Source organism: Stomoxys calcitrans, chromosome 1 (genome assembly GCF_963082655.1).
Source record: "Stomoxys calcitrans chromosome 1, idStoCalc2.1, whole genome shotgun sequence".
NCBI classification, from domain to species: Eukaryota; Metazoa; Arthropoda; class Insecta; order Diptera; family Muscidae; genus Stomoxys; species Stomoxys calcitrans.
In genome coordinates this window covers 258,284,404-258,306,000 of record NC_081552.1, presented here as the reverse complement: position 1 = coordinate 258,306,000, position 21,597 = coordinate 258,284,404, and the positions used below count along the sequence as shown (strand labels likewise).

The following is a 21,597-nucleotide window of genomic DNA, read 5'->3' as shown; positions in this document are numbered from 1 at the left end:
TGTAAATAAATTTTTAAATACATTTCTGTTTTATGTGAAAGAGGACCAAAAAAAATATGTGGCTTATGAGGGTGTGCCAGTCTCTTTGGTTTTAATGATTTGTAACAAGATTTTATTAACATTTAAAAGCCAATTGATTGCTGATGCCAACGCCGTCCATAAAATATTTCAGAGGTTTCAAATGTCTCAAATAAAAAAAAATTGTTTTGCCAATTTTTTTCAACAGTGTAGCATTTGTCATCAATTTTCAAAGGGCTATGTGAAAATATATAATATATCAAAAAAAAATCATCAATAAATCATAAACAAATAAATATGTAGGTAAGCGGATGGTAATCGCCGCTCGGAAAAGAAATTAGACCTGCGTATCTATTCACAACTGGCAACTGCTTTGCTTTTGTCAAAAATCATACTAACCCCTGGCTACTCAAAAAATATTCCACTAAACGTCATATTTTTACAATCTCTACAACTTTGCTGCCATCTGAAGTTTTTGCATGGCATAATACCTCACAAATGTCGCCAGCATTAGGAGGGGATATCCGGTGCTGAACATTTTTTTTTTTGATGTTCCCGCCAGGATTCAACCCCAGGCGTTCAACATCAACGGTCTTTTTATCAATATCGCCATGAATTCGTGCTAATAAGGCAATATATAATATGAGACATTACTATGAAGGTACACTTCCTTCAAGATGTTCTTTTTGTAACGACTACTTCTCGATACGACATACAATGGTTGAACGTGTAGTAGTGGTGTTTATTGAGTCTTCTTATTTTCGATTACATTGGATTGAATGTGCTGTGTCTAGAATGGAGCTGACGAAATATCGATGGCACAATCGATATTTTATTTTTCGGCTGAATATCGATTAATATTTTTTCTACCGATATTATCGGCAGTGCCGTTATTTGGAAATTTAAAAAAAAAAAAAACTTAGCTTTCGGATCCTGAATGCATCCGGATTATACTTTTCACAAAAGTGCATGGAATTCAAATTGTTGTATTTAACTCACCTCACCATTCTTAGGCGATTAAGCTGTAGGCACTGCTTGCTTTAGTCTGTACTGATAATATCACTTCTAATCAGATGCATATGTTACTAACAATTTGTTGTCAACTGCAAAGGTAAATAGTATGTATAGTAATACCAATCTATTTTCTCTAAGTGTAGTATATATGTATATACTAGTGTCTCATTGCATTGCTTAGTTAGCAATATGCTACACGTATAAAAAGAAGAAAGTTCAAATATCTTTTAATTAAATATGGGTGGAAGTTATGCTTTGAAACAACAAATCCACCGAAAATTTTAGAGACCTGGTACATGCTTCGATTGGATGATATAAAGAATTAATTCTTTACTATTCGTAATGTGGAAAACTGTAGGAAATGTTTGGGAAATACATATATTGAATATTTGATGCATAATTTAAATGATTTACGAGTATATTACAATGGGCAGATAGTACATATATCTTTTTAAACACTACTAGCTTTTAGGCAGTTTAGAACTGTTCAAAGAGAGCAAGGAAGGATAATGGGAGAAATAATATATATATATATATATATATATATATATATTGCCTAGGTAATTCTATTTGCGCTTCTCTGTATGTACAAAAAATTTCATTTACGATAGCCTAATGGTTTTTTCCATATGTTTATTGTTATTAGTTATCAAGGGCTCTTGTTCTCTATTTTGATGTTGAGATTTTGGGAAGACACTTTGCCCCGTTTGCCTTTGGCTAATGTCTTCGCTTGTATCAACTGTGTTTGCTGCTGTGCTCGTTGGTGATGGCGAAGACAATGTCTTGTGCACTTGTTTTCTTCTATTCATGGCTGTGCTTTCATTGTTATCGTCATCTGCACTTCGCCAAAATTCCGCAGTTTTTTTCGCAGACGCCGTAGTAGGTGTGTTCGATGCTGTAAACGTCGTCGTCGATGTTGCAGCATTGCGTTGTTGTTTATTTGACGACAAATCGCCCCGAGGTACAAATAGGACGTTCTTAGAGGATATGCTTAGGTGAGGTGCTTCCAACCACAAACGATAGGTTGTTAACATTACAGTGTCTTTGAGCTCAAATAATAAGCGTAACAGATTATCTATTATTTCTGAAACAGTATCGAATTCATTTGGTATTATGCCATCGACAGAGCTTTCAAAATAGCTAAACATGGGGAACCATATGCGAGTACGATTCGAGTCACGTTGCATAAGCGCTTGGTTATTAGCTAATGTATGATAGTACAGAAACAAACGCGAGGTTATATAAAACGCCACAAACACATCAATTGAGTAATGCTCGTGCGCAGCCAGGATAAAGAATATTCCAAACATATTCAACAGCCAACTCAATGTATGTAAAAAATATAAATTACGTGGTGTATCTAAAAAATTAAAAACAAAGAAATTAGTATTGAATGGATTATCACACATTCTACGATTGCCACATGATATTCTATACACTTATTTTTAAATTTTGAAATTTATTTTTAAGGTATGAAAATTAAAAAAAAAATGTGCACAGGCAACTGTTTGTAATTTTTATTTCCATGCATCTATCAGTTTTAATTTTGCCATAAGGCAATTTTGGAATATACATTTCGATATGTAAACCGACCACCGTATTCGAATGAAGGTTTAAATAAAATTCCGGTAATAACGTTAAACCCCTACATTTTCCAGTGATGATTATCCCCTCTCTAAATCGAAATACTTGGACATAGACATTCCAGTCATTGATAGACTTCCCCCCTCATAAATGGTACTGAGCTATTGAGTTGCCCAAAAAGTAATTGCGGATTTTTCTTATAGTCGGCGTTGACAAATTTTTTCACAGCTTGTGACTCTGTAATTGCATTCTTTATTCTGTCAGTTATCATCTGTTACTTTTAGCTTGCTTTAGAAAAAAAGTGTAAAAAATTATATTTGATTGAAGTTCATTCTAAGTTTTATTAAAAATGCATTTACTTTCTTTTAAAAAATTCGCAATTACTTTTTGGGCAACCCAATATTTTAGAATATTTAGTTCGGGCACCTAAGGCTCCGTTTAGAGGAGGCAAGGACATTCTTAGGATCATCGTGAAGGCTCTCAAGCACAGCTTAGACCTGGGCAAACAAGTGGTAGCGGGGAAAATTGCTGGTCAGGATTCATGCGAATGACCCACGAATGAGACGTAGGTGGATGCTGCAGGATGGCCAAGGCTTTGTGGCCTTGTTTGTTTGCCCAACGAACACAACAAGTTTAGATAATTTTCTATGTTAAGAAAAAGAAAATATTTTGTTACACCCATTTTGAATTATTTTGACCATTGAACCTCTGGGATTTTATGGCGCAAATGTGAAAGCCATGAAGAAATCCCAATGACATTAAAATTTTAACTGGCAACAATTACAATGCCTCGACAATGTGTGTCAAAACCGTGTATTAAAGCCTTCTCTTCTATGTTTGTTCCACTTGTTATCTCCATTCACAAAGAATTTTTCTTCATAAATGTAATAATCGGGTTTCATAACCTTTTGTTCATAAATATTATGAAAAAAAAAATATGAATATGATCGTTTATGAAAAAAAGTTCTTATATTTATGAAACTTAGTGTGGTACATGTACGAAACTTTGTGTCGTACATGTACAAACATTTAACTTGAATCGGACTATACTCATTGATATGTGAGAAGTTTGCTCCTGTTCCTTAGTGGAATGTTCATGGACAAAATTTGCATCCACGATATATCATCGCAATTCCAATTTTTAAGAGCATCCTGAACTGAATATCACCTTTACGAGGAATTTATTTTTCAACTGTGAAACACGAATACAATTGGGCGTCAGTTTTGTGTATAGGAATGGTTTAGCCGTCCCAGCGACTGGACAAGAAATGCTTCTTCCTTTCCACACGCAAGTATGACTACAACAAACCAGTTCCTAGATTTATGCTCAACTAATTTTATCTTCACAAATTTAACTGAATATCCAAGCTTTTGCTTTTGTTTTTCTAGCGGAATTTATACTATTTATAAAATGTATTCTTTACATCTATTTTTATAAATATAATGAAAACATTTCATAAACAGTAGAATAGAGTTTCATGAATATAATAAATATTTTTATAAATGTTATGAAATTTGTTCTTAAATCTTAAGTAAAATGCTCATAAAAGTTTGATGTTCATAAATGTTATGACATGTTTCATTGATTTGAGATTTACGGACGTATTGCAACATTTTTTTCATAAATATTATGACAAAATCATTAATATCATGAACATGTTTTTTTCTTTGCATGGGGTATACAATACAATACCTACAATACCCCTTGTAAATAATTAATAAGGACTAATGTAACATGTAATCAAGTTAAATGATTATTTTCCAAAAATTGTAAAATTTCACTTACACTCTGTTATGAAAAAATTCAATAAAGTAAGTGCGACTGTGTGTCCACTAAACATGTAATCACCACAGGTACGAACGCCCTGTATTGACATTCCCAGACCGCTCCAAATGGTGTAGGCTCTTGAGATACGCAAATACAAACTTTCAGTTAATGTTAAACTAAAAAAGAAACAATTGTTGACATTTTTAGGATATTGTAACACTTTTCAAGACAAACAAAAAAGCAAATTCTTACGCTGTATCATCAATTGCGTAGTCGTTTTGATTGCATTGCAAGTGCGTACCCGGAACACTCAGAGATGTTATAAGCATTGTAACACATCGTAAAAGAAACACAGTGCCGGCCAAAGCGAAAAAGCGCCTCAAGATCACCATGCGACATTTATGGAAGATACAGACACACGCCCAAATACTAAACAACAAAGTGCCAGTTATTTCGCACATGTGGAAAGCCCATGGTATGTGCGGTACATTATCAAGAAATATATCGGGAAGTGGAGGATATCGTTTCATGTCAGGCACTCGTTCATGGACAATCACCATTACAAATGATGTTATCCAAGTTACAAGAAATGAATAACCTGCAAAGAGAAAGACAAACAAGAATATTTATGTAATATATGGCCAGATCCCAGATAGAGTTTACCAACCACCAAATTTTCAAATAAACCAAAATGAATTTTTTGGTTTGATATTGAATTGAATTTTATAAATTTATACAAAAATTTGGACTTTGATGATATTAAATATAGAAATCATATCGAAATTCTACCCTACCTTAAACCCCGTTTACACTGCTCATTAAATCCGGATTTAAGGCTCTCGTCAGCTGATTTTATAAAGGGGAAACAGATGATCGAGCCATTAAATCTGGATTTAAAGAGTTACACTGTTCTTTAAATCGGGGTTAAGGTCCCATTGTAATAATAAAAAGAAAACATTTTTTATATTACGGAAAAGTTAACATAGATCAAAATATTTACATATATTTATCCTCTTAATAGTCTTCAGTTTTAGTAAAAAGTAAAGAAATCTTTAATTTTGCAAATTTTGGCCATGAATATTCCACTAAAGAACGGGGGCAAACTTCTCACATATCAATGAGTGCAGTCGGATTCAAGTTTAAGCTCAATGATAAGGGGCCTTCTTTTTATAGCAGAGTCCGAACGGCGTGCCGCAGTGTGACACCTCTTTGGAGAGAAGTTTTACATGGCATAGTACCTCACAAATGTTGCCTAGGCATTAGGAGGGGAAAACCACCGCTGAAAATTTTTTCTGAAAGTCTCGCCAGGATTACAACCCAAGCGTTCAGCGTGATTGGCGGACATGCGAACCTCTGCGCTACGGTGTACAAAACTCAATCGCCTCGAAAATGATTACTGGCGGTAATCGAAATACCCGAAATTCAGTGAATTTAATTAAAGAGAAAAGACCTCAAACCGAACAAAAATTGCATAAAAGAACAAACAGGTGAACTAACAAAAAATTCAATTCTTCTTATTTGAAGTGTTTTTTTAAAGATTAGTAAAAAATGTCATAATAATTTTAATTTTTTAATTTTTCTTCACAGAGACAACACTGCGCTGTCACGAAAATTGTTTTTTTTTTTTTTTAATTTTTTAAGTGCAAAAAAAACAATTTTTTCTTAAAATCATATATTTTTCGGCCTTCATGTGCTTCTTCAAGTAAACAAAATATGAAAATTTCACAAAACCTAAAAAAATTATCGCAAATTATTTTCTATAGATGGCGTCACGGATTTTTTTTCACCAACATTTTTGAATTCAAAACTCTAAAGATTTTTTTTATTTTAATCTCTTTTTATACCTACCACCGAAGGATGGGGTATATTAATTTTGTCATTCCGTTTGCAACACATCGAAATGTCCATTTCCGACCCTATAAAGTATATATATTCTTGATCAGCGTAAAAATCTAAGACGATCTAGCCATGTCCGTCCGTTTGTCCGTCTGTCTGTTGAAATCACGATACAATCTTTAAAAATTGAGATAGAGCTGAAACTTTGCACAGATTCTTTTTTTGCCCATAAGCAGGTTAAGTTCGAAGATGGACTATATCGGACTATATCTTGATATAGCCCCCATATAGACCGATCCGCCGATTTAGGGTTTAAGGCCCATAAAAGCCACATTTATTTTCCGATTTTGCTGAAATTAGGGACAGTGAGTTGTGTTAGGTCCTTCGACATCTTTCTTCAATTTGGCCCAGATCGGTTCAGATTTGGATATAACTGCCATATAGACCGATCTCTCGATTAAAGGTCTTACTCCCTTATTGTCCGATTTTGCCAAAATTTGGGATAGTGAGTTGTGTTAGGACCTTCGACATCCTTCTTCATTTTGGCCCAGATCGCTACAGATTTGAATATAGCTGTCATATAGACCGATCTCTTGATTTAAGGCTTTGGCCCACTAAAAGGCGTAATTATTGTCCGATATCGCCGAAATTTGAGACAGTGAGTTGTGTTAGGCCCTTCGATATCCTTCTTCAATTTGGTCTAGATCGGTCCAGATTTCAATATAGCTGCCATATAAACCGATCTCTCGATTTAAGGTATTGGGGCCACAAAAGGCGCATTTATTGTGCGATTTAGCCGAAATTTGGGACAGTGAGTTTTGTTAGGCTCTTCGAAATTTTTACGCATCTTGGCCCAAATCGGTCCAGACTTGGATATAGCTGCCACATAGCCCGATATCTCGATCTAAAGTCTTGGCCCCATCAAAGGCGCATTTATTATCCGATTTCAATGAAATATGACACAGTGACTTATGTTAGGCTTTTCGACATCCGTGTCGTATATGGTTCAGATCGGTTTTATTTTAGATATAGCTACTAAAAAGACAAATATTTTGTTAATCTCAATTGAACAATGACTTGCACCAATTAGTATTTGGTTCAAATCGGAACATGTTTCGATATAGCTTTCGGTATTTGGGCATAAGTTGTGCATGGGTGTTTTACATATATACCCGAACTGGTGGCCCGGCCGAACTTAACGCATTTTTACTTGTTTTATTTCGCAATTTTTTATCGGCTTCAGGCTTTTTCTCTTTAATTAAATTCACTGGATTTCGGGTGTTTTTAAATAAATTTTATTTTCATTTGTTGACAAAGAGACATCAAACAGTTTTTTAAGTTGTTGGTGTCTCTTTGTTGACAAAGTTCATAATCAACTCCATTTAGGAAGAGTACTAAACTCAATTGCCTCGAAAATTATTACCGGCGGTTATCGAAATATTTGCCGTAAATACGAAATGAAAATAAAATTTTATTAAAAACACCCGAAATGCAGTGAATTTAATTGAAGAGAAAATACCTCAAGCTGAACAAAAATTGCATAAAAGAACAAACAGGTCAACTACAAAAAAAGAATTTTTGGACTCTTCTAATTTGAATCATTTTTTTAAGATTAGTAAAAAATGTTCTAATAATTTTCACGTTAAAACACTGTGCGTTTTAACGTGCGTCACGAAAAATGTCTTTTCATTTTTTAAGTGCAAAAAAACTGTTCTTTCTTAAAATCATATATTTTTCGGCATGACGCTTCATGTGCTTTTCAAGTAAACAAAATATGAAAATAATATGAATTATTTTCTGTAGATGGCGTCACAGTGTGATCTGTCACCAACTTTTTTTAATTCAAAACTCTAAACATTTTTTTTATTTTCTTCTCTTCTTAGTAAAAGCAACATTAAAAACAATTTTGAAGCTATGGACAAAGCTAGTGGGGAGCCAGAAGGGGCTAAAATTTTGTTTCCATTTCATTATAACCCAAAACTGCCATTTGATTTGTGGATCCCTCAGAAGTCTTAATATTAATCGGATTTGGGTAGAATTTGGTAAAAGAGTTACATTTATGCCTTTGAATACCCGTACTTAATACGACCCGAATTAGTTTACAGATAAATATAACTGTCATATAAGCATATATTACAATGTTTCCTTTTGAGCCCATAAATGTCTAAATTTTTATCTAATTTTGCTTAAATTTTTATCCAAAGCACATTTTTGCTTCTAGACCATAAAACTAATCATAATACAAAATTCATATAAGCATGCATAAGCAAGCATAAAATCTCTCTTAAATTTTGTTAATAAACGATAACATACCTTATTCCGTTAAAATAAATACAACACTGTTCATTTATAAAGTAGAGTATTCTGTTCAGAGAGCTGGAATTGTTGTTGTGAAAAACCTTAAAACATAATTTTTTAACATAATTACATAACATTTTTTGTACCAACTTAAACCAACCTTCTACTACATTAGGTATAATTGCTTTTAGTTGTTCTTTTTAAGCCATTGGCGTAAAAATTAAAATTTTTTAGCTTATACCTTCTTTTGTATATGGAGTTTAATAGATTTTCGCATGAAAAAAGGAACAGAATACCAACCCTAAGCTAGTGGAAGAAATGTAGCTTGCGTCACATTGAGTTCACAGCTTTAGACAAGAAAATTTAAAACTTTTAGGTTGCATATCATTTTTGAGATTAGTACGCAAAATTCGCTTAAAATAACCATAATATACACTAACCTCGAAAGATATTCCATTTTTTGTAGCGTGCGTCACACATCTTTCTGACCATGGCAGCCGGTTGTACGTACCGGATTGACCCGATGGGGGTCTTCATCGGCCAGGGCTTCCGCCTCAGTGTATAACACACTGCTACAACAATAACATTTTTTTACAATACATGAAAGATTTTTTTCATTCGAAAGTAATTTCAAATCTCTTAATTCCCTGTAAGTAGATTAAAGAATTTTTTTTCACTTCATTGCAAAAATTTCTTCTCATGGCAAAAATTTGTATTTCTTGTTGGCATAATCAAAGCTCGACCTTGTTATACAAATAGCCTTATATAAATAGTTTTTATCGAAGTTTTGAATTTGTTGGCTCAACACCAAATGCAGTTACTTTGTATTCTATGTTTGTTGTTATACGAAAATGATGTAAGCGACAAAATCCAAATATTACAGGAGACGCTTTTTATTGAACAACTTTTGATACATTCATGAGTGGCCATTAAAATTTGGTATTGGACTTCTTCTAAAGCATATTTACGAAAACGAAAAATGACCTCGAGCCAGATTTGGATATAGCTGTCATATAGACCGATCTCTCAATTTATGGTTTTGGGCCCATAAAGGCGCATTTATTGTCCGATGTCGCCGAAATTTTGGACAGTGAGTTAATTTAAGCCCCTCGACATACTTCTGCAATATGGCCCAGATCGGCGCAGTTTTGGATATATCTGCCATATAGACCGATCTCTCGATTAAAGGTTTTGGGCCCATAAAAGGCGCATGTATTGTCCGATGTCGCCGAAATTTTGGACAGTGAATTAATTTAAGCCCCTCGACATACTTCTGCCCTTTTTGGCCTAGACCGAACAAGATTTGCATATAGCTGCCATATAGACCGACCTCTCGATTTAAGGTTTTGGGCCCATTAAAAAGGCGCATTTGTTGGCCGATATCGCCGAAATTTGGGAAAATGAGTTAAGTTAAGCCCCTCGACATACTTCTGCATATGGCCCAGATCGGTCCAGTTTTTGGATATATCTGCCATATAGACCGATCTCTCGATTTAAGGTTTTGGGACCCTAAAAGGCGCATTTATTTTCCGATGTCGACGAAATTTGGGAAGGTGACTTAATTTAAGCCCCTCGACATACTTCTGCCTTTTTGGCCTAGACCGAACAAGATTTGCATATAGCTGCCATATAGACCGATCTCTCCATTTAAGGTTTTGGGCCCATAGAAAGCGCATTTGTTGTCCGATATCGCCGAAATTTGGGAAAATGAGTTAAGTTAAGCCCCTCGACATACTTTGGGAAAATGAGTTAAATTAAGCCCCTCGACATACCTCTGCCTTTTTGGCCTAGACGGAACAAGATTTGCATGTAGCTGCCATATAGACCGATCTCTCCATTTAAGGTTTTGGGCCCCTAAAAGGCGCATTTGTTGTCCGATATCGCCGAAATTTGGGAAAATGAGCTAAGTTAAGCTCCTCGACATACTTCTGCAATATGGCCCAGATCCAGTTTGTTTTGGATATATCTTCCATATAGATCGATTTCTCGATTTAAGGTTTTGGGTCCATAAAAGGCACATGTATTGTCCGATGTCACCAAAATTTAGGACAGTAAGTTGTGTTATGTCTTTCGACATTCTTCTTCAATTTTGCTCAGATCGGTCCAGATTTGGATATAGCTGCCATATTGACCGATCTCTCGATTTAAAGATTTGGGGCCATAAAACGTGCATATATTGTCCGATTGCGCCGAAATTTCGGACAGTGAGTTGTGTTAGGCTCCTTGACATTTTTCTGAAACTTGGCCAAAATCGGTCCAGATTTGGATATATTTGGATATATAGATATTTCGAATTAAAATCTTGGCACCATAAAAGCCGCATTTATAATCCGATTTCGGTGACTTATCGTATATGTTTCGGATCGGTTTATTTTTAGATATAAAGGGTGATTTTTTTGAGGTTAGGATTTTCATGCATTAGTATTTGACAGATCACGTGGGATTTCAGACATGGTGTCAAAGAGAAAGATGCTCAGTATGCTTTGACATTTCATCATGAATAGACTTACTAACGAGCAACGCTTGCAAATCATTGAATTTTATTACCAAAATCAGTGTTCGGTTCGAAATGTGTTCATTCACCGTAACGTTGCGTCCAACAGCATCTTTGAAAAAATACGGTCCAATGATTCCACCAGCGTACAAACCACACCAAACAGTGCATTTTTCGGGATGCATGGGCAGTTCTTGAACGGCTTCTGGTTGCTCTTCACTCCAAATGCGGCAATTTTGCTTATTTACGTAGCCATTCAACCAGAAATGAGCCTCATCGCTGAACAAAATTTGTCAAAATTTGAACACATTTCGAACCGAACACTGATTTTGGTAATAAAATTCAATGATTTGCAAGCGTTGCTCGTTAGTAAGTCTATTCATGATGAAATGTCAAAGCATACTGAGCATCTTTCTCTTTGACACCATGTCTGAAATCCCACGTGATCTGTCAAATACTAATGCATGAAAATCCTAGCCTCAAAAAAATCACCCTTTAGCTACTAAAAAGACAAATATTTTGTTATACACAATTGAACAATTACTGGTACTTATTAGTATTTGGTCCAAACCGGAACATATTTCGATATAGCTGCTATGGGGCATAAGGTCTGCATTTTTCGACTCAGTATTTGTGCAAAAGCCGAGGCCGCACGGCCTCTCAATGAGACTCTCCGCTCGATACCGCTGATTGTCCGCGACTGCCGTTGCATATACTCCGTATGGAGTATTCCACTCCACTATCTGCAACCTGTGGACGCGCCCGGTAGCTCACAGCTAAAAACCTCAATGTTGCAACCTGTGTGATACTCACAGCTATCCTGTGCCGGGATTTTAACTAGTTATACGTATTTATCTATGTCTCGAACTTTAGCATTATTATTCAGGCTTTTTTCTAGTATTGTGTTATTTTTAATAGCCCTGTACTTTTCCATCAAAAATTTGCAGGAAAATAAGCACAACCGTTACACTCTATGTCTCTCCGTTTGAATTTAACAGCTGGCTTTCATAAAACAGGTGCAAATTTCTGCTGGGAAAAACCTCCAGTAGAAATTTGCCAGCTCTCAATTACCGAACTACCAAAATTTTGCTCGCTCTCACGCACTCTCCTGTTCTCTTCTGCTGGAAAAATGAAGTACTCGAACAACTTTCAGTAACAATTTCAGCAAACATTTTCTGTCGTTCGAGTCACTAAATCTGCACTCAAGGTAGTTGAAAACAATCTCGGGCGATATCATTTTTTTCTCTAATTAGTGTCTCGGTACGGGAAAAAACGTGCCACTTGGCGATATATACCCATGAGTGACTCAATAAGTGTTAAAACAAAGTTTAACAATCGATTATCAACGTCTTTAATAAAAATAAATATTTTTTGCCTAATGTTTTTTTACCCGTTAGAGTGAAGCTAATTTTTATTCCTCTTTCTAATTTGTTTCGTTTTCAAATCGAGATTAATAGTCGAAGATTTTATTTACAAGGATTCTCCCTGACTGTGATTTGAACAGCCAACCTTACGATTGTGGGGCATATGCTATCCCTCTGTGCTAAGCGCCTTTCTTTTTTGCGTTAACGTCCAAAACAACAACAAAAACCTATCTTTAAATTCGTAACAATAACAGTTGACTATGAGAAACTAATAAGCGATACATGAATGATAGAATTCCGATAGTAATGTATTGGGTTGCCCAAAAAGTAATTGCGGATTTTTTAAAAGAAAGTAAATGCATTTTTAATAAAACTTAGAATGAACTTTAATCAAATATACTTTTTTTTACACTTTTTTCTAAAGCTGATAACTGACAGAAGAAGGAATGCAATTACAGAGTCACAAGCTGTGAAAAAATTTGTCAACGCCGACTATATGAAAAATCCGCAATTACTTTTTGGGCAACCCAATATTTTCTTGTTTTAAATCATGAAATCTCTACAATATATCATACAAAAGGACCTAAAAAGTAACAATCCAAGAGGAAAGTCACTTCCAAATGTTTGGAGGGATATCGTTTGGTGGGGTTGCAGAGGGTGTATGTCTTATGACAAGTATCTTTTATCGTAAACGCACAAACCTTGCCGAAAACAAATTTTTCTTGTATTATCATATGTTATCATTCCCTTCTTATCATTTTGTTTTAGACAAAGAAAATAAACATATGCAAACTGGCAGTGGCGTATGACACGATTACTGGAATACTTTCACTATTTTTCAAATTTAACTTTCCATAATTCAATACCTTTAGTTACTTAAAAAGTAATTTCCCCAACCATCTCTTAGATACGGCATCCCAGACCTTTTTCACCTAAAATGAAGCCAAGCCTCCTTTGATTGACGAGACCGCCGGGAACCAAACATTCAAAGACACTCATCATAATGCATCTTAACATTAGCATTAAATCACACGCCCTCGAATGTACAGGGTTTAAACGAGTTATAAATATTCATACGATTGATTTCGTAATTGATTCTTCAACTGTTTAAATGCGGACATACATACATACAAACACACATTTTATGGTCAATTTAAATATAAATGCAAATAACCTTTATATCAATAAGTTCGTTTATTTATTATGAACACTGACGCACTCAAACGTTTCGTCATACATTGTTGTTGACAATGTCGTCCATTGTAAATACTGAGATTTAAAAATATTTGTGTTCGATTTCATGAACCTACGAATGTATTTAAGTAAATCATTTAAAATTTGACGTCATAGTGATTTACATATTTGACGCTTTTGTCTAAAAATAAGGAAACAGCTAAAAAAAAGTCTGTTAGATTTCCTTACCTTTTCTGGCATGGTTTTTCAGTATTAATAGAAAGATACAATTAAAATCAATTTGTACATACATACACTGTACAACATCTCGATCCCTTGAAAAGTCCGTACTTAAATTGACTAAAAGTTAATTTTATGATTAAAAATTTTAACGCACATGCCGAAATCGGGGTCTCTTTTGCTTGTTATTTTAGGACTATGTTCAGGCTTCGGCATTGTGAAGTGTTGTTACAGCTACAAAGCTGCTATAGAACTTTGTGCCTCAAGTAAATCAAATCAACAGCGTATCCCATTGCAATGGGTGTCACTATACATGGGTTCTGTGCAGAGACCGCCGTTATGCTTTGTCAAAAGAAGGTCCATCAGGATTCCTCCAGTAGGCATCCATGCTGTGATAATTAGGCGAATAGTTAGAAGCAGCAGGCTAACTGCTAACGCAAGTTCTTTCTAACGCAAGAATTCTAAAGATTTCTGACCCCAACCCACAGATGTTCGCCCAAAACTTTTATTGGCAACTGTTTGATCGAACAGCTCGTTCCGGTGCTAGGACCAATAGCTGCGGGAACATGATAATCATTGGTAATTTAAAGGCGCCAATAATTCGGCTTGTCATTTCGAGCATTGTTATTACTCAGTATTTAAGCAAGAGCTGGTGGCCTCTCCGGCCCGGCTCCTCACTGAGACTCTCCACTTTTTTTAATTATCTGAAAGCATCAACATAACCAGGTATTTGGTGTTTCGGAATGAGAAACGGTTTGTCACGAAGTTAGCGTCACGTCGTCTTAGGAAAAAGGCATTGACAGGGTCTCTAAACTCATGCTGAAAAATGTAGATTTACGGGAAATCGAGTACCTATATTGTACGCTTTGGCAGAATATATTAGCAGTTTTTTTTAAGCTCAACCAAACCATGCTTTATGAGAATACCGACCACTATTTCCCGGTCCGAGGATCAAAATACTTGGCATGCCACCGCAAAGTGCGAAATAGAAATAAGAAAATCAGGGATCGTTTGGCGGCTATATAAAAAAATAATTGACCGGTAATTGTTAAACTAAGCAGTACCATATGGGTGGCATCTACACAATATCAGTTAAGTTTGTAGAAAATATAATAATTTTTGCTTATAGTTTGGTAAATCAAAGACTCTGCTCCCTTATATGGTTTACAAGCATGTGTACCTACGTTGCTCAAGTTACTTGGCGCAACGTCAAGCTCCTATAAGTGAACAAACTTGATGCGGTTCATAGAACCGATACCCAATGGAACTTGAAGGCCATTGGTTATTTAAAGGCGCTGATAACTCGTCCTGTCTTATCGAGCATCATAGGCATGCATTATTTAAGAAAGAGCCGTGCAGCCCACTTTCGCTCTGAGACTCTTCACTCGATACCGCTGATTGTCGGCAAATTCAATTGCATTCCGGAACTCAAAGTTCTGACGATTCTGGTAAGCGATGGTTTGGTCGACGATCATTACATGACAAAATATTTTGTTTACTCAATTCTCATTGTATATGACGCCCGATTATTTATTATAATATATATTCTTCCGATAGTGTTTATATTGCATTTTCTATAGCAACCACAAAAGAACCAACGTTAAGCGATAAGAAATGTAATAAAAGCTATTGTCTTAATGTACATTCCACATACATACTATGTTATGCATGAACCAACCATTTCAGCTACATTAATACTACACACTGTAAATATGTATGTATCTTACCTAGGCTAATAGCAGTTTTAAAGAATTCCGGAGGTATGTTCGCAGAACAGTTATCCGATACTGAAGAAAGTTCTGGTGCACAACTTTCACAATCGTTGTATGAATCCAATAAAGCTCCACAGGGAATGTTACAACTACGTCCGCTGACTCCATGATTGTAGATGCCACCACAGCCTCCAAGCATATATGAATTGGCAGAATTGCCCAAGGTATTTCTATGGTGGTTATGATGTTGATGCAAAGGTGATCCTTCTGTTCTAAGATTATTTCTAACATTTGTTGCTTTTGTTGTGTTCGAATTATGATTAACGCTGCTTGAAAGTTGCGTTACTGTAGCTGAGGCGGCATTGCTGGAGAGATTGAAATTATGGAAATGTTGTTGTTGCAAACGATAAATTGAATGCCACAACTTCTTGAGTTCTCCAAATTTTAGATTATAGTTTAGACGATAACGAAAATCTCGTACGTCCTCCTCCGTAAGGCATAAAAGCACTTGCCCATCTATTTGCTCCAATAACAGACATTTAATAATCTCAGGTGTCTGTTTGTTTTTCTTAGCCCATTCAACAACATGATTCACTTCCCATTGCAATATGCTGTCTTTGATTACTTCGTCTTCCTGGTTTAGCAGGTTTTCCGTGTTTGCTTGGCTATTTGGATCCATTTTGCATTAGCTATTGTGTATGTCCTTTTTAACAAACGAATAAAATCATAGTCTAACACAGCTCAGGAGGAACAAATCCGCAGGATAACACTCAATTCCATCCAGATTTCTAAAAATTTTTCATTTGACAAAGAGAAATACGGCCACTATTTACAAAACTGACAGTTTATAGTTAGTTATCTGCTTTCAGTATAATTCAGCGAAAAGTACTTTCATCAATTACAATTTTTTTGGCAAATTATTCATCGTAACGTTAGTTAACTTTTTTCGTGTTTGCGGTTTTCTATCACGATGAAGTGAAATTACTTATAAGAAAATTAAGTAAATGAGGTCACACACACATGCCGACAGTTACATCTCAATTTCCAATTAATAGAAATATTTATTATCGTTAGGTATTCAGCATTTAACAAATGAATTTACTACTACATTACTCATTTGCTCCCTCATCGCACAGAAAGAAGAAATTGTTTATTATTCGCTTTTCTATTATTGTTTAACAACGTAAGAACGAAAATGTGAAAGTTTCAAGTGTTTGGTTCACTGACAGTTAATGTTGCTGAGGCAGCGTTATTGGAGACGTTACGGCATTACCGTTACAACACTCCGTCAAGACATTCCACAGATTTATGGCCCACAGAGTTGTATCGTTGATTACATATATTTAGTTTCTTTTTAAATAGTTTTGTGTTTCATTATTTATTTATTTCAAAGGGGTGGGTTTTGGTTGAAATTGCAACACACACCCAAATTTGTATGTAAACATGTACGTAAGCAGCTGATAAATTGGTTGGTGCCATATGAATTTTTATATGTAAATGGCAACATTTTGGCCATAGAAACCCAAAAAAATCAAATGTGATAACCTTGTCCAACCACCGAAAGAACGATTTAGGGAAATTTTCCCCCAAAAAAACGTAGTACCAGCCTTCACTTTTGAAAAAATTCGTAAAAGTACTAATCCCCGTTTACACTGTTCATTAAATCCTTGACATAATTACCAGGTATTGCACCGTAAACAGCTGAGTACAATTTTTTCTCGCTAAAGAAACGAGTTTTGGTTATGTACGTATTATAGTTAAGAACCATTACACACACAAACAACGAAAAATGGCGCGAACTAGTAACATACACAAAATCAGAGTTGCACTAATCACTGATTTGGACAGATAGTGCATTTTTTGTTGTTGGGCAACTGCCAACAACATTAAATATATATATATAATTAAAACCGGATTTAAGACTCTAGTCAGCTGATTTTATAAAGAGAAAACACATGATCGAGCCATTAAATCCCGATTTAAAGAGCAGTGAAGTGTATCAAAAAAGTTACAGTGAAAAACGAATATAGTAATATATATATGATATCAATAGTATCAACATATTTTTTGTATATTCAAAACATGTGTTGTGCTGAAATTTCCCTAGTACTGCTTTGTTAAGCTGAGTATTCTCTTCGGATTTTCAAGCGGAATGCTGTCAAACTCCATATAAAAAAGTAGGCGAAACGCCGGAGAAAAGTAGGTGAAAAAGTAGTACTCTGTGCATAGTGAGGAAAATGGCAAAAAAAAAATTTTTGACAACGCTTGACATCTTTGTTGGCATCATTTTTGTTTTATTGGTTCGTTTTTTCTTTAAGCTATTTTATTTATTTGCAAAAAAAATATTAAAACTATAAGTGCAGATAAAAAAACATCTTTTGATATGTCAAATTCCGCTCGCGGAACAATTAAAGATTTCCGCGACTATTCTGAAAGCAGAATAGAATACCAACCCTAACAACAGTAAAAACCAAAATGCAAACAAGGATATCGACGTTCTATAGATGGTTCGTTTGGATACATCACTGAAATTGCTAATGGATTGATTGTCATATGGTTCGATTATTGATAGCAACTTACGTCCAGTTGAGTTGTCATCTGACAACGCAAACAAAATATAAATATGATATGGCAACTTTTGTTAGCCGATGTCGATAATACTGTTTGGCAGTGCGACAGCGAGAAAAATTTTAAACAAATATGTAAATAAATAAACGTGAAATATGAAAAAGTTATGAAATTTTGCAAAAAATATTGAGTTTCGTCGCGAAAAGCGAACCTAATACCAGCCATTATTCTGCAAAGAAAGTTCAAGGTGCATGTGTGCTTGGTAACGGTCGCAAGACTTATTTTTTGTGGCTGGTAAATAAAAAAAATTGTGAAAATTATGATATTTTTTCGTACTTTAAATAAAATTTACACTTAACGATTGGGCGTTAAAAAGAGTAAACTGAAATTAATTTTTTAATTTTTTTGGAAGAAATATCAAATAGGCACTTAAACAAGATAAATCTTAAATACTGTATCTTTTAGCGCAGATATGTATTACTATACAGTACAGTTGTGCACTAGAATTCTATGAAGTACATTTGTCTTGTAATAGAACTGAAATAAAACATCTCAATTATTAGTTTTGCAATTGGTCATTGAAAAAATGTTAGGGGTAGTTATCCCGTTATTAATACTGGAAACATTTGTGAGGTATTTTGCCATGTTAAAACTTCTCCCCAAAGAGGTGTCGCATCGAGGCACGCCGTTCGGAATCGGCTATAAAAAGGAAGCTTAAACTTAAAACTTGAGCAAAACTTCTCTACCAAGTGGTGTCGCTTGCGGCAGGTCGTTTTAGAGCTTAGCTCGGACAGCACTCATTGATACGAGATAAGAGTAACATTATGGAAAAATTTTCATCATAAACTTAGGAGTAATTCTTCTATCAATCAAAGTCTTTGATTGATAGATTTGATTACATAGATGGACCAAAGCTAGAGTACAGAAAGGGCCTGCGGTATACATCGAGAACCAAGGGACTGAGATCTGTTTTCGAATGCCTGGCTATAATACGGTTTTGCAAGTGGATATCCGGTTGATCACGGAATGCGGGTGGTGGTGTGGTGTTACGAGGACGTCGAGTGTGAAACAACTTAAGGCCTGATTATGCTCTCGTAAATGGAGAATAAATGTATCGTAAATGTAAAGATTCAATTATGCTTATTATAAAAAGTATCATTTGACAATTTTATTAACAAAAAAAAGACTTGTAGGAGAGGGAGTGTCTGACGTCGGAAAGCTTCACGCATACCTCAAGGGAGGCCGGACGAGAAGGCCCTCTACAAAGTGGTGCGAGAAGTCGAGACGTCTCTCCGACTGAAGGTGTACGTGATGGCGGCTTTCCTGAATATTGGGAGGGCATTTAATAACGAGGAGATGGGTCGACAGTCACCGCCCGCAAGAACCGCACGGGGGTCCAAGTGAGTTTCTCCCTGTGTGACTGTATGCTACGTGACAGAGCTATCAATGGGCACCTCGGCGATAATGTAGTCAGAAGGCGGCCGATTAGGGGAACGCCTCAAGGGTGGGGTGTTCCCGGGAGGGAGTAATGAGAAGCGAATCCTGTTTTTGAAGAGAATGATACTTCGGTCGTCGTTTTAACCACATTTTCATTTAAAGGTGGCGATCCTCGTCAAACTCCTGTAGTTGAGCAAGCTCGTTCCGGTCTAAAGGACCGATCGCCGTGGGAACAGACTGACCATTGATTATTTAAATTGATTGATTGATTGAGGGGCTGGCCGCCCAGCCTCTCCGCTCAAAACCACTGATTGTCCGCGACTGTCGTTGTAGCTACTCCGTATGGAGCATTCCACTATCCGCAACCTGTGGATGTGCCCGGTAGCTCGCAGCTAAGCTTCTCGTAACAGCAATGAACACCACACAGATCGGGCCTCAAAAACTCGGCCTGTGCTCACAACTATCCCCTGCCGGGATGATACCTCGGATTTTATAGATTGCTCCAAGATGAAGACAGGGACAGGATTGGGGCCATACTTCGAAACACAAAATTTCTGTACGTCGGTGAGACAGCCGGACGAGTGTGTTCTTTCGGGCAGAGCTCTGGGCCCATAATAATAGCCGCAAAGGATATGCTGGGAAGGGAGGGATGTTCTTGGCGCAATGTGTGGAATTCCTGAATAGACTTTTGTATCACGACAAAGAGCTAACATGGATTAGAGCATACGACGGCGCCGTATTGGAGCTTACCCCCTAATCTACTCTTCTAATTTCTTTTTATCTTTTCACCCCATGTGGGCTGACTGACCTGCCAGCGAGTGAAGTCAGCTTTTCATGGTGGGCTACCCATTCAATCTTAACCTAAACTATTAACAATAAATTGCCAACATTCCACAGAGAAATAATAAAGGGTGATTTTTTTGAGGTTAGGATTTTCATGCATTAGTATTTGACAGATCACGTGGGATTTCAGACATGGTGTCAAAGAGAAAGATGCTCAGTATGCTTTGACATTTCATCATGAATAGACTTACTAACGAGCAACGCTTGCAAATCATTGAATTTTATTACCAAAATCAGTGTTCGGTTCGAAATGTGTTCAAATTTTGACAAATTTTGTTCAGCGATGAGGCTCATTTCTGGTTGAATGGCTACGTAAATAAGCAAAATTGCCGCATTTGGAGTGAAGAGCAACCAGAAGCCGTTCAAGAACTGCCCATGCATCCCGAAAAATGCACTGTTTGGTGTGGTTTGTACGCTGGTGGAATCATTGGACCGTATTTTTTCAAAGATGCTGTTGGACGCAACGTTACGGTGAATGAACACATTTCGAACCGAACACTGATTTTGGTAATAAAATTCAATGATTTGCAAGCGTTGCTCGTTAGTTAGTCTATTCATGATGAAATGTCAAAGCATACTGAGCATCTTTCTCTTTGACACCATGTTGAAATCCCACGTGATCTGTCAAATACTAATGCATGAAAATCCTAACCTCAAAAAAATCGCCCTTTAGAATAGGAGAAAAGTTGTTTTCTTAATGTAAATTTTTGGTTTTGAAATTTGTTCAAGTTTCAAATTTTGTCAGCTGACACAAAAACAGAACGTAAAATTTTGTTTTTACTGAATTCTACATTCCGGTTACGGTTGACAGACGTTCGGTAATCATTTGTATGTGTATTCATAAGCCAAAAATAAAACAGCTGACACGTTTTCGTACATTTCAGGTATGTTTACGAGAGCATAACCAGGCCTTCAAAAAGGCGCGGTATGGAAAACAATAAGAGATTTTAACGTTAAATTTGCCGCTAGTTATTTGTCTTCATAAGGACTTTTTGCCTAATTATCACACAACACATTTTGTATACTAATTTTGAATTTATATGGAAATGTCAATTGCATGACATTTCTTTAGTATCTACATTTGCTTTAACAAGTTAGTGGAACAGAGTTGTATTTTTAGTTGCTTGGCATCTGACCATACCTTGTATATGTTGTTGTTGCAGCAGTGTGTAGGTGGCAGCCCCTGCCGATAAAGCATTCCTTCGGGTCAGCCCGGTACGTACAACCGGCTGCCATGGAATTTATACC

At 36.0% G+C, this 21,597-nt stretch overlaps 1 protein-coding gene across 1 annotated transcript; it reads right to left on the bottom strand.

Moving 5' to 3' along the window:
• Positions 1-1,240: 1,240 nt before the first annotated feature.
• LOC106084452 (ceramide phosphoethanolamine synthase) lies at positions 1,241-16,711 on the bottom strand. Its single transcript, XM_013248143.2, has 4 exons — positions 15,517-16,711; positions 4,637-4,982; positions 4,403-4,560; positions 1,241-2,392 (listed from the first exon to the last, which is right to left on the bottom strand). The coding sequence occupies exons 1-4, from the start codon at positions 16,178-16,180 to the stop codon at positions 1,635-1,637; spliced, it is 1,926 nt and encodes a 641-aa protein (XP_013103597.2). The 5' UTR covers positions 16,181-16,711; the 3' UTR covers positions 1,241-1,634.
• Between the last annotated feature and the right edge of the window lie 4,886 nt (positions 16,712-21,597).

Excerpts from the sequence above, each read along its gene's own strand:
- LOC106084452 (XM_013248143.2), bottom strand. The coding sequence starts at position 16,180 with ATGGATCCAAATAGCCAAGCAAACACGGAAAACCTGCTAAACCAGGAA. Across the intron at positions 4,561-4,636 it reads TACGCAATTGATGATACAGC|TTTAACATTAACTGAAAGTT; the intron begins GTAAGAATTTGC and ends TTTCTTTTTTAG. Across the intron at positions 2,393-4,402 it reads GAATTTTTTCATAACAGAGT|ATACACCACGTAATTTATAT; the intron begins GTAAGTGAAATT and ends TTAATTTTTTAG.